General features: G+C 40.9%; 1 protein-coding gene across 9 annotated transcripts in view; it reads left to right on the top strand.

Moving 5' to 3' along the window:
- RNF38 (ring finger protein 38) overlaps positions 1-13,197 on the top strand; it is a 150,647-nt gene that overhangs the window by 54,236 nt on the left and 83,214 nt on the right. For 8 of the 9 annotated variants that reach the window (XM_055092038.2, XM_055092039.2, XM_034967425.3 and 5 more), the window contains exon 2: positions 9,590-9,660. The exons of the other annotated variant lie outside the window; for it this stretch is intronic. In XM_055092038.2, coding sequence (XP_054948013.1) covers positions 9,590-9,660 — 71 coding nt within the window. The remainder of the gene's footprint in view (positions 1-9,589; positions 9,661-13,197) is intronic. 9 annotated transcript variants of the gene reach the window in all.

A 13,197-nucleotide genomic window follows, 5' to 3' on the forward strand; every position in this document is an offset into this window, starting at 1 on the left:
GGAGTGCAGTGGCATGATCTCGGCTCACTGTAATCTCCACCTCCCAGGTTCAAGCCATTCTCCTGCCTCAGCCTCCCAAGTAGCTGGGATTATGGGCGCGTGCCACCACGCCTAGCTAATTTTTGTATTTTTAGTAGAGATGGGGTTTCACCATGTTGGCCAGGATGGTCTCCATCTCCTTACCTTGTGATCCACCTGCCTCGGCCTCCCTAAGTCTGGGATTACAGGCATGAGCCACCGCGCCTGGCCTAAAAGTTATATGTATTTTTCACTGAGTCAGTTAACTGCCAAATTACTCTTTTTAGAAGATGTACTACTTTATATATCTACTACTAGCAATGTTTGAGAGCCTGTTTTTTTATACCTTCTCCAATATAGTGTGTTATCAAACTTCTTGCTTTTTATTGATTTGGTGGGTGACAAGGTGTCATTTTTACTTTAATTTTTCTTTTGAGAAAAGTTTAACATTTGTATATGTCCAAAGTCATTTATATTTTCTTTCTTTCTTTTTTTTTTTGAGGCGAAGTCTCACTCTGTTTCCCAAGCTGGAGTGTAGTGGCACAGTCTCGGCTTACTACAACTTCCGCCTCCCAGGTTCAACCAGTTCTCCAGCCTCAGCCTCTGGAGTAGCTAGGATTACAGGTGTCCACCACGATGCCTGGTCTCGAGCTCCTGACCTCAAGTGATCTGCCCGTCTTGGCTTCCCAAAGTGCTGGGATTACAGGCGTGAGCACTGTGCCCGGCCCTATGTTTTCTTTTTTAAAAATTTTTAAATTTTAATTTTTGTGGGTACGTAGTAGGTATATATATTTACGGGGGTACGTGAGATATTTTGATACAGGCATACAATGCCTAATAATCACATTAGGGTAAGGGGGGGGTATCCATCACCTCAAGCATTTATCCTTTGTGTTACAATCCAGTTATACTGTTTTTAGTTATTTTAGAATGTATAATTAAACTTATGTTGACTATAGTCACCCTGTTGTGCTGTCAGATACTAGATCTTACTCATTTTTTTTTTTGTACCCATTAACCATCCTTACTTCCCCCACCCAGCCCCTCCTCTACCCTCCCCAGCCTCTGGTAGCTATCATTCTTCTCTCTTATCTCCACTGTGAATATCAATCTTTTCTCTATACTAGAAATCACAGCAGCAATTTACCTTCTCATCTTATTTAATAGGGAAGATATTAGAGATTTCAGGTTTCTTAGCCTAGAGATTTGAATTCCTGTAGGTACTAAATTGTAAAATAAGTGTGTTATGTTTAGTTATCATAAATGGTAATAGTGAAAATAATAGTTATAATAAATAGTAATTAATAGTGATGACTCATGCTTACCATATATGTAACTGGCATTTTCTCCTGAATGGCTGAAATAGTATTTCTTTGTTTTTTTGTTTTGTTTTTGTTGTTGTTTGTTTTTTGAGTCTCACTGTGTCACCAGGCTGGATCTTGGCTCACTGCAGCCTCCGCCTCCTGAGTTCAAGTGATTCTCCTGCCTCAGCCTCCCAAGTAGGTGGGACTGCAGGTGCCCACCACCACGCCCAGCTAATTTTTGTATTTTTAGTAGAGACGGGGTTTCACCATGTTGGCCAGGATGGTCTCAATCTCTTGACTTTGTGATCCGCCTGCCCGCCTCTGCCTCCCAAAGCGCTGGGATTACAGGCATGAGCCACTGCACCTGGCCAATAGTATTTCTTTGAATTTTACCATTGTCCCTTGTAAAATGGGAAGTTATGAGTGGATAAGAAAGTTAATATTTAGCTAGGTGCAGTGGCTTACGCCTGTAATCCCAGCACTTTGGGACGCCAAAGCAGGTGGATCACGAGGTCTGGTGTTCCAGACCAGCCTGGCCAACACAGTGAAACCCCGTTTCCACTAAAAATACAAAAATTAGCCAGGCATAATGGCACACCCCTGTAATCCCAGCTACTTGGGAGGCTGAGGCAGGAGATTTACTTGAACCTGGGAGGCAGAGGTTGCAGTAAGACGAGATCGTGCCATTGCACTCCAGCCTGTGCAATAGAGTGAGACTCTGTCTCAAAAAAAACAAAAACAAAAAAAACTTAATACCCAGATTAATATTAAGCCATGGGAGAATACGAAGGGAATTAGATTATTTATCTCACAACTCAAGGAGTGGACCACTGTGATCATGTGATATAATAAAAAATTCATATTTGTTCTTCATTCCTAATTCCTGGCACAGAGGTCCTAAAACCCTAGGAATTTCCTGAGTGATTGGGGTGAGAGGAGCATCTTAATTTGTAATTAGCTCCTTTCAGCTATACCTGAGTTTCTGCTAACGAAGTGAGTCTTGGTGGGCCCCTTGATAGCTTCTAGATGAGGGCTGGTGGTTGCCAAAGGAACCAGTCATGCAATTTGAGTGTTGGAACTTTCAACCCAGCATCCCTCCAGAGAGAGGAGAGGGGCTGAAGATTGAGTTCAGTTACCAATGGCCAGTGATTTTTATCAGTCATGCCTACCTAAGGGAATCTCCATAAGAACCCTAAATAATAGAGTTTGGAGAGCTTCTGGGTTGGTGAAGACATTGAGGTGCTGGGAGGATGGTGTGCCTAAAAAAGGCATGGAAGCTCTGCCCGTTCCCCTTTCCTCCATATCTTAACCCCATGTGCCTCTTTCATTAGCTGTTCATCTTTAACCTTTATAGTAAACCAGTAAACGAAAGTGCAGTCTTGTGCCACATAATGTGTTTTTGTCAAAGAGGGACTATGTATATGACTGGTCCCCTGAGATTATAATACTATATTTTTACTGTACCTTTTCTATGTTTAGATGTGTTTTGATACGCAAATACCATTGTGTTACAGTTGCCTACAGTATTCAGTACAGTAATGTGCTATACAGGTTTGTGCTCTAGGGGCAGTAGGTTATGCCCTGATGTCTAAGTATACCATATAGCCTAACTCTCTGGTATGATGTTCGCACAATGATTCAGTTACCTAACCATGTATTTCTCAGAATGTATTCTCATCATTAAGCAATGCATGACTATAGATGTTTCCTTGAGTTTTATGAGCCATTGTAGCAAATTATTGAATCAGAAGAAGGGGTGTTGGGAACCTCTGATTTGTAGCCAAACTGACAAAAGTTGTGGTTAGCCTGAGGACCCACTACTTGCAATTGGCATCTGAAGTGGGAGGCAGTCTTGTGGGACTGAGCCCTTTACCTTTGGCGTCTACATTAACTATGGGTAGTTAGTGTTAGAATTATAGGATGTTCAACTGATGTCCGTGGAGAACTGAAGGATTGCTTGGTGTGGACAACTCATAAATTGTGTGCCAGAAATGTTGTGAGAGTATAGAAAAGCCATGTTGATTTTTTTTTTTTTTTAATCCTCATTAGGGCCAGATTTTTGTTTGGATTCGGAATGTCTGAATTCTCTTTATCTCTCCTCAAGAAGAATAAGGAGATGCTCTGGAAATTGGAAACCGCACCCCCCGCCGCCCCGAAGTCCTCATATTTCCATTCAAATGGAAAAATACAAAGTAGAACCAGTCCTTTTACTACTAGCCTCTCATTAACACACAAGAAAATCAATCAAATCAGACATTTCCTTCTTGGTCCTCTTATATCTCCACAGATATTCTTTCTTTCCTCTGGCTCTTTCTCTTCTTTTATCTCCTTCATTAATTACCTCTTTCCTCCAATACATTTCAGTATTTAAAAAATTTTAAGGCCAGGCACAGTGGCTCTTGCCTGTAATCCCAGCACTTTGGGAGGCCGAGGTGGGTGGATCACCTGAGGTCAGGAGTTCAAGACCAGCCTGACGAACATGGCAAAACCCGTCTCTACTAAATACAAAAAATTAGCCAGGCGTGGTGGCGCATGCCTGTAATTCCAGCTACTTGGGAGTCTGAGGCAGGAGAATCGCTTGAACCCGGGAGGAGGAGGTTGTAGTGAGCTGAGATCGCGCCATTGCACTCCAGCCTGGGCAACAAGAGCGAAACTCTGTCTCAAAATTAAAAATAATAATAATAATAATAATTCTTGGCCTTCTGCTTTTCTCTGATTACACCTTCTCTTTAGGAGGTCTTATCTATTTCTGGAATTTCAGTGACCATCCTCTTGATAAAAACACAAAATACTATATAATTATGTTGGAGGACTGGGTGAGAGTAGGGTAGGAGGGGTGGAATAGTTTAGTTATCTGATGATAGTATGCTAGAAATTCAATAAACAATTTATAAAATTAATAACCAAGAAATAGTCATATAAAGTATATTATAGTTGGCCCTCTATATCTGTAGGTTCCACATCCTTGGGTTTAGCCAACTGCATGGAAAATATCAGGAAAAATAAACAATAAAAACAACAATACTACAGTTAAAAAAATGAGTAAAACTGTAGTACAATTACTGTTTGTTAATTAATTAATTTATTTATTTTTTCTTGAGACGGAATCTTGCTCTGTTGCCCAGGCTGGAGTGCAGTGGCGTGATCTCAGCTCACTACAACCTCTGCCTCCTGGGTACAAACAATTCTCCTGCCTCAGCCTCCTGAGTAGCTGGGATTACAGGTGCCCGCCACCATGCGCGGCTAATTTTTGTATTTTTAATAAAGGCAGGGTTTCATCTTGTTGGCCAGGCTGGTCTCAAACTGGCTGGTCTCAAACTCCTGACTTCGTGATCCTCCCACCTCGGCCTCCCAAAGTGCTGGGACTACAGGTGTGAGCCACTGTGTCTTATATAGCATTGCATTGTATTAGGTATTACAAGTAGTCTAGAGATGATTTAAAGTATATGAGAGGATGAACATAGGTTTTATGCAAATACTAAGCCATTTTATATAAAGGGCTTGAGCATCTGGAGAGTTTGGTATCCACTGGGGGTCCTGGGACCAATCTCCCACAGATACGAGAGGACCATTGTCTTCAATACTGGAGGGAATGCCTGTAAGATTTGGGGAATATTTGCCTCTGGGAAGGGAGACTAGGGATAGAGAAGAAGGCAATGGGATTCTTTTTTCATCATAATCCATTTCATTCTTTTTTTATTTTTTAAGCTTATGTACACATGTTACTATTAAAATTTATTTAAAAGTTAGAGCATACGGGTATTTCACAGAATTATTGGCAAAGAAATGCATCTTTATAGAATTGGTTAAAGTAAAATTCATAAAGAGCAGGGACCTTGTGTTATTTATTCCTATGTTCCCAGTGTCTAGGATAGACTTGACATGTAGCGAGGGCTTGATAAGTACTTACTTAATGAATTAAGCAATTGCAGAAATGAAATTTCTGGAGCGGGAGTGAGATTAGAGTCTTTAGGATGGCAGGCAAATGCTCTCTACTGGGCTGTAAGCTCCATGGAGCTAGGGGCCTTGCTTGCTTTTTGCTTTGTCTTGTGTACATATGTCTGGTACATACTGAGTAGATACTCAGTAAATGCTCAGGGCTGTCTTTAGAATGGACCTTTCAAGAAATATAGCCCTGAATGTAAGAAGAGAGGTCACTTCCCCCAGCTGTGTCTTGTTAGATTTATTCAGTTGTCATGTGCCCCTTGCTTCACTTGGTTGGTTTCTTTGTTAGGCCTAAGGTCAGAATAATGCTGTTACTCAAAGTCTTTATGTATTAAGTAAACTTTTTAAGTATGGCCTTCTTTGAACAAAACTTGATGTATGTTAACGGAGATCATAAAGATGACCAAGGCTCAGTCTCTGACTCTAAAAACATGTGGTCGTGGCCCAGCAGGGGAAATTGAATTTATACGTACATATATATATATAGTGTGTGTGTGTATGTGTGTGTGTGTACACACACATACACACACACTGTTTACTGTATGTAAACAATAGTTGTACTACAGTTTTATCCTTTTTTTTTTTTTTTTTTTTGAGACAGGGTCTTGCTCTGTTGCCCAGGCTGGAGTGCAGTGGCGTGATCTCATCCCACTGCAACCTCCACCTCCCGGGTTCAAGTAGTTCTGCCTCAGCATCCTGAGTAGCTGGGATTACAGGTGCGTGCCACCACGCCCAGCTAATTTTTTGTATTTTTAGTAGAGACAGGCTTTCACTGTGTTAGCCAGGATGGTCTCCATCTCCTGACCTCGTGATCCACCTGCCTCCGCCTGCCAAAGTGCTGGGATTACAGGCGTGAGCCACCGCGCCTCGCCTCATTTTTTTATTGTAGTGTAAGGCCTGCCTTAGTCTCTTCAGGCTGCTGTAACAAATACCATAGTCTAGGTGGCTTATAAACAACAGAAATTTATTTCTCACAGTTTTAGAAGCTGAGAAATTTGTCCGGGTGCAGTGGCTAACGCCTGTAATCTCAGTACTTTGGGAGGCCAGTGTGAGTGGATCACCTGAGGTCGGAAGTTTGAGACCAGCCTGACCAACATGGAGATACCCTGTCTCTACTAAAAATACAAAATTAGCCAGGCATGGTGGTGCATACTTGTAATCCCAGCTACTCGGGAGGCTGAGACAGGATAATCGCTTGAACCCGGGAGGTGGAGGTTGCAGTGAGCCAAGATCGCACCACTACCCTCCAGCATGGGCAACAAGAGTGAAACTCGTCTCAAATAAATTAACAGGTAGGTAGGTAGGTAGGTAGGTAGGTAGGTAGGTAGGTAGGTAGATAGATAGATAGAGGCTGGGAAATTCAAGATCAAGGAACCCAGATTCATTATGGCGAGGGCCTGCTTCCTGGTACATAGAGAGTGCCTTTTTGCTGTGTCCTCACAAGGCAAAAGGGTGAGGAATTCTTTGGGATCGAATTTATAAGGATACTGATCCCATTCATGAGCTCTCTGCCTTCATAACCCAATCACCTTCCAAACACCCCACCTCCAAATACCCTTACATTTGGGATTAGGTTTCAACATAGGAATTTTGATAACAAGGGCTAAGCAGCTTGTACAGGAGAAAGGAGGAAGAGGTCATTAAATCTCATTGGGGTCTGTAGGTGGAGGGACTGATGGAAGTGTAGACTAGGAAAGGGAGGGAGAAATCAGGAAGGCTTCATTTCCTTCCCCTTTTCCTTTTTATCTTTTAAAAACTCTTTCTCTCTTTTATTTCTTTTCTCTCATGCTTTGCTTTTGCAATTACTTAGTACTTGCCATGAGTCAGGAAATGTGCTGCATGCTGGAAGATGAAAAGATAAATTAGGGAGCCTATGATGTGGCTGGAGAGACAGACATATTACCTCTTCCCCTTCCTCCTCAAAAAATGAAGGCAATGAAACAGCTCTAGCAAGAAAAATTGAGGACTTAGGCAGTGTCTCACAGGCAAATCACAGCCTTGATGTGAATAGAAGTGTTAATTGTAGTACCATTTCTTGAATTGCTGTGTGCCAGGCACTGTGCTATGAGCTTTTTCATACACCTAACTTTAATATCTCTCAGAACAGCTCTGTAGATTACCTACATGTAAGTAGATAATAATATTCTAATTTTACAGATGAGGGAGGCATATGATTTGTTAAGTGACTTACCTAAGTTCACATAGTCTGTAAATTCCTGAATTGTATTGAAGTCTGACTCCAAAGTCATTCTACTCAAAAAATGCCAGAGGAACTGCAATATATTGCTGGTGGAATTATAAATGATGCAGTCAGTTTGGAAAACAGTTTGGCAGTTCGTCAAAAGGTTGAATAGAGAGATCAAGTGACCCAACAAGAGAAATGAAAATAAACGTTCACACAAAAACTTATAAATGGATGTCAAAACAGCATTAGTCTTAATATTTCCAGAGTGAAACAAAATGTGGTATATCCATATACTGGAATATTAATTTAGCCATAGAAAGGAATGAATTGGTACGCGGTTCAGTGTGGATGAACCTTGCAAACATTATGGTAGGTGAATGAACCTGATTACAAAGACCACATGTTTTATGATTCTGTTTATATGAAATGTCCAGAATTGGCAAATACACAGAAGTTGGAGTAGTGGTTGTCAGTGGCTCAGGGAAGAGATAAATGGGCTTGAGGTTTCTTTTTAGGGTGGTGAAAATGTCCTAAAATTGTGATGATGGTTGTACAACTTTGTGAATATACTAAAAAAAAAAATTGAATTGTATACTTTAAATAATAGATAATTGTGTAGTATGTGAATTGTGTCTCACTAATTTTGTTTAAAACAAGACAAAACAAAACAAATCCGATTCTGAAAGAGAATTTTCTGCTCTACATATCTGGAAGTATCAGTAAGCTCTTACTGTAATAGTAAATAAGCAGGTGATCCTCACTTACAGTCTTCAGCCTCATGTTACTTAACATCTTCCCAACATTAATAATATCTTAAAATGTACTGTCTGAGGCCAGGTGGGTGGCTCACGCCTGCAATCCTAGCACTTTGGGAGGCTGAGGCAGGCAGATCATGAGGTCAGGAGTTCAAGACCAGCCTGACCAACATGGCGAAACGCCGTCTCTACTAAAAATACAAAAATTAGCTGGGCGTGGTGGCGTGTGCCTGTAATCCCAGCTACTCAGGAGGGGTTTTGTTAGCCTTTGGTCCACAGTCGTGTGCTTTTTATTTATGACTTCATGTTTAATATCTTCTTTCAGAAGGTTTTTCTTATTCCAAGATTATTTTCATTTTCATTTTCATTTTTTTTTGAAACAGGGTCTCACTCATGCAGGCTGGAGTGCAGTGGCATGATCTTGGCTCACTGCAACCTCTTGTTTCCCGGGTTTAAGTGATTCTCCTTCCTCAGCCTCCCTATTAGCTGGGATTACAGGGGTGCGCCACCACACGTGGCTAATTTTTGTATTTTTAGTAGAGACAGGGTTTCACCATGTTGGCCAGCTTGGTCTCAAATTCCTAACCTCGGGTGATCCACCCGCCCTGGCCTCCCAAAGTGCTGGGATTACAGGCCTAAGCCACTGCACCTGGCCTCTAAGATAATTTTAAAAATGTAACATTTTTGTCTAAAACGGGCCTCATTTTTTACATTACATAGATCTTTGACTCACCATTTTGTTTATGGTATGAAGTACAAACCAAAACTTTTTTTTAAAAAAATGGGTAATCCGTTGTTCCAATCACTTATTGAATAGTTTGTGTTTTTATTGGCTAGAAATGTAAATATTATTAAAGAGCAGTTGTTACTGGAAGGTAGTTTTTAAAATTTACAAATGGGTATATTTGGTATACATTTAAAGTAATAAAAACATTTAAAGTGTTATGTGATTGTAGATTAGATTGTTTCTTATATGTTTAGAATTTATAGGACCAGTTTTTTCTCAAAGCATGTGTAGTCTGAAAAAGAATGTAATATTTTTCCTCATAAATAAGAGTTTGCCTTATTGAAGGCTTGTGTTTCTGCAGGTAATCTTACTTTGAAAGCAGACCACTCGGTCTAGTAGAAAGAGGGGGAATTAGCAGTTTGAATAATGGAGTTGTAGTTTTAGACTGCCACTCCCTGACTGCTCCTTTGTGTGGGTCAGCCTCTCTGTGTTTTGTTTTCCTCTGTTAAAATGCATGAATAATAATCCCCACAGTGTCCACTTATATGAGTATTTTATTAGATGGGATCATGGATGTAAAAGCACTTTTAATTGGTAAAGCAGTTTAAATGTAAGGAATTACTGCATCTTAACCTTTCCTCCCTTTTTCTTGTAGGTAGTGTTGGTGCTTCTTTTCAGTGCCAGTCCATCCATCACGACCACATTTGTCATGATGACAGTGACAAGGTGAGGTTCGTGTTGATGTCTGCCATGGTGAAAATGCATGCCAACCTTACATTGCTGGATTCTCTTGCATAACTCTGGGCCTAGGGCAAGAAGAGTGTGATTTGTGGGGACACATTGTTGAGATGCTGAGGGCCTTGCTGGTTTGTGTGTCACATTATTGACTGCTCCAGAAAACCTAGGGCAAATTCCTCAACCCGAGGTGGGTTGGACTTTTGATCAACACTCCACTTTCCTACCTATGCCTCTGTCCCCATCGTGGTGCTTCCTTTTCTGCAAAGCCTGAATGGATTATCTTAATATATGAACATGTGTTTCAGAGGTTGATAGCTATCTCAGCAACTCATGTTGGAAATATCCTGGACATTACATTTTGGTTCACTTTTGGCATTAATTGCATTGAATTATGTTTTCTTCTTACACTTTACCTTCAAAAAATTTTTTCGGCTCTGTTTACAAAGGCCAGTTTAAATATTGGGGATTGTCAGTTGAATCGATCTGGTTCATACACAAGATGTCTACTTTGGGCCTGATATGTATATATTTTAAATTATGTTCAAACTATTGGTGGTGGTTTCATTGTGTTTTTTGCTTTTGTTCTTTTTATCTCTAAAGAAACCTGGTCTCTAGGGGGAGCTTTTCAATACTCATCAGTACGCTTGACGGCCCAGCCCTTGCAGTAAATATTTCTGTGAGCTGGGCGTTTGGAACATCTGGCTGCCGATCTGGATGGACTTAAATTTAGTCTTTTTCACCATCAATTTCTAGTGGCTTCCCTCCCATTTTCTGTGTGTTATATGCAGGAATCTATCACTCCCTTGGTAGTTTCCAGTGCAGACCAATCTAAGCAGTCTTTTTCTCTGCTGTTTTGATCAAGATCCTCCTCTCTCATTGTGTAGGAGCTGGATCAAGAAGTTGGTTGATAATTGGGATTTTCCAAATGGTTTCTTTGTTCTGTTTGTTGGTCTCTGTCTTTGTGAGCTTTGTTCAGACTGATTTCACTCTCTTTACAGAGTGGTAGCTTATAGCATTCCAGAGTCTGCTTTATTATTGTACCAATCAAGAGACATGAGTTTCATTTTTAACTTCTTTCAAAGGCAAGCCACTGAAAGAGACTTCTAGGATATATAGTTGGCTACAGAAAATTTTGTATACTACAGATTTTAGAAATGAGCATTTGAAATTAAGAGTGATGATAGAGGGAGAAGGCAAAATCATTTTAGGTTACTAATGTTACAAGTGATTGTGCTTCATAATTATGAAGGTGCTTTTGGGTTAAATTTTTTTTCTTCTGCTAAGTGTATTATGCTACTATCCATTTGTTCATTTATGGTATAGAAGCCAGACTGCCCTCCGGGTTGTCTCCAGACCTTAGATTCTGAAGATAAGCTTTTTGTCTACCTTTGCCAGGTACTTCCTGTCACCCCTTAAAATGTTTTTGTTTTCTAATTTATTAATCTTTTCTATAGCTGATTTTGTGCTTTTGAGACAGGAGTTTTTTCTGGAAATATGGGGGAAAAAAGGGAAGAGAAGTTTAAGGAATATTATTAAGGAACAGGAGATCAGCAGGGTAAAGAACTGTCTGAAACGACTCTCCTTTCTTCCTACCTACCATGTATATATTGATTGTTTCCTAAATAGAAATGGAGAAAATGGATTAGGGTCTCTTGACTATGTATTTAGAATTTATTCAACTCATTCAGTCAGCAAGTAGTACTTATTGATTGGTAGCTATGTGTCTAGGCATTTAGGGAATACAGCCAGATAGAAAACAGATAGATTCTAGTATAGCATTTTACAATAAGTGAAGTGGATAAAAGAAAAGTTACAGATTACAGCCTTTCTTTCTCTCCTGTTTTTTTTTTTTTTGGTGGGTAGACTGAGTCTCCCTTTGTTGCTCAGGCTGGAGTGCAGTGGTACAGTCTTGGCTCACTGCAACCTCTGCCTCCCAGGTTCAAACAATTCTCAGCCTCCTGAGTAGCTGGGATTACAGGCGTGTGCCACCACGGCCAGCTAATTTTTTGTATTTTTATGTTTGTTTGTTTGTTTGTTTATTATTTTGAGATAGAGTCTCCCTCTGTTGCCCAGGCTGGAGTGCAGTGGCAAGATCTAAGCTCACTGCAGTGTCTGCTTCCTGGTTCAAGTGATTGTTGTGCCTCAGCCTCCCAAGTAGCTGGGACTGCGGGTGTTCATCACCATGCCTGGCTAATTTTTGTATTTTTAGTAGAAATGGGACTTCACCATGTTGGCCAGGCTAGTCTCGAACTCCTGGCCTCAAGTGATCCACCCGACTCAGCCTCCCAAAGTGTTTGGATTACAGGTGTGAGCCACCATGCCCGGCCAGATTATAGCTTTCAACAGGATCATCAGGTGTTATTCTGGGGAGGAGAGTGGGTGGATATCATATTTAAAAATCAGATCCCTACATATACAACAGCCCCCTGACGTCTTTCTGTGACACGTGGGTATTGGTTTTGCAAAAACTAAAATGAACCTGTTGCCCTCTGCACACTCACTCTCTCTTCCTTCCCCACTTCTTCATAGTCTAACTCAGAATTAAAGGGATCATAGAGCACGTTTACGCCAACCTGCTTTTTATTTTTATTTTATTTATTTTTATTTTTCAGACAGAGTTTCGCTCTTGTTGCCCAGGCTGGAGTGGAGTGCAATGGTGTGATCTTGGCTCACTGCAACCTCCGCCTCCAGGGTTCAAGTGATTCTCCTGCCTCAGCCTCCCGAGTAGCTGGGATTACAGGCATCCGCTACCACGCCCGACTAATTTTGTATTTTTAGTAGAGACGAGGTTTCTCCATGTTGGTCAGGCTGGTCTCAAACTCCTGACCTCAAGTGATCCGCCCACCTCGGCCTCCCAAAGTGCTGGTATTACAGGCGTGAGCCACCACGCCCGGCCCCAACCTGCTTTAAAAAAAAATAAACCTGGGAGCTGTGACCACCATGGGAGAAATTACTTGTTCAGGGGTAACCCACAGTGCTAGGGCTAGACCAGATCTTCTGTATCAAATGCAAGTTATATAAAGTATTTGCTTAGGTATTCTGAGCACACTGTCAAAACGTGTTGATTCTTTGCTTGTTGTCTTTGCCTATCTTTCAGGCATGGTGTATTTCTCAGATTGGGGAAGAAAAGATGATTTTTCTTACAGGTTTTCTCACTTTTAACTAATCCATGTGTGACTGGGGATGGAACCACAGTTCAGGCAAGGAGTATGAGGGCCAATTTATTTGTTGGACATCCTCTCTACAGCCTTGGAGGTGGTGTCCAATCCCCAATTTTTTGGCTTGATCTGTTGTTCTCCAGCTTAAAGTTTCTCTCCTGATATGTATCTGTTTATAGTTTATAGTGCTGGAAGAAACCGATTCCAGCTCTGATGTTAATTATTAAATCCTGTGAGTTACAAATTCTCATTCATTTATATTGGGCACAGCAATTTGCACAAGCCCTCCAGCATTATTTTTACATTCGTTCACAGGGCCATATTCCATAATTTCTAGGTAGCAAACGTTTATATTTGAGTAGCTACT

Source organism: Pan paniscus, chromosome 11 (genome assembly GCF_029289425.2).
Source record: "Pan paniscus chromosome 11, NHGRI_mPanPan1-v2.0_pri, whole genome shotgun sequence".
In the NCBI taxonomy this organism is placed as follows: Eukaryota; Metazoa; Chordata; class Mammalia; order Primates; family Hominidae; genus Pan; species Pan paniscus.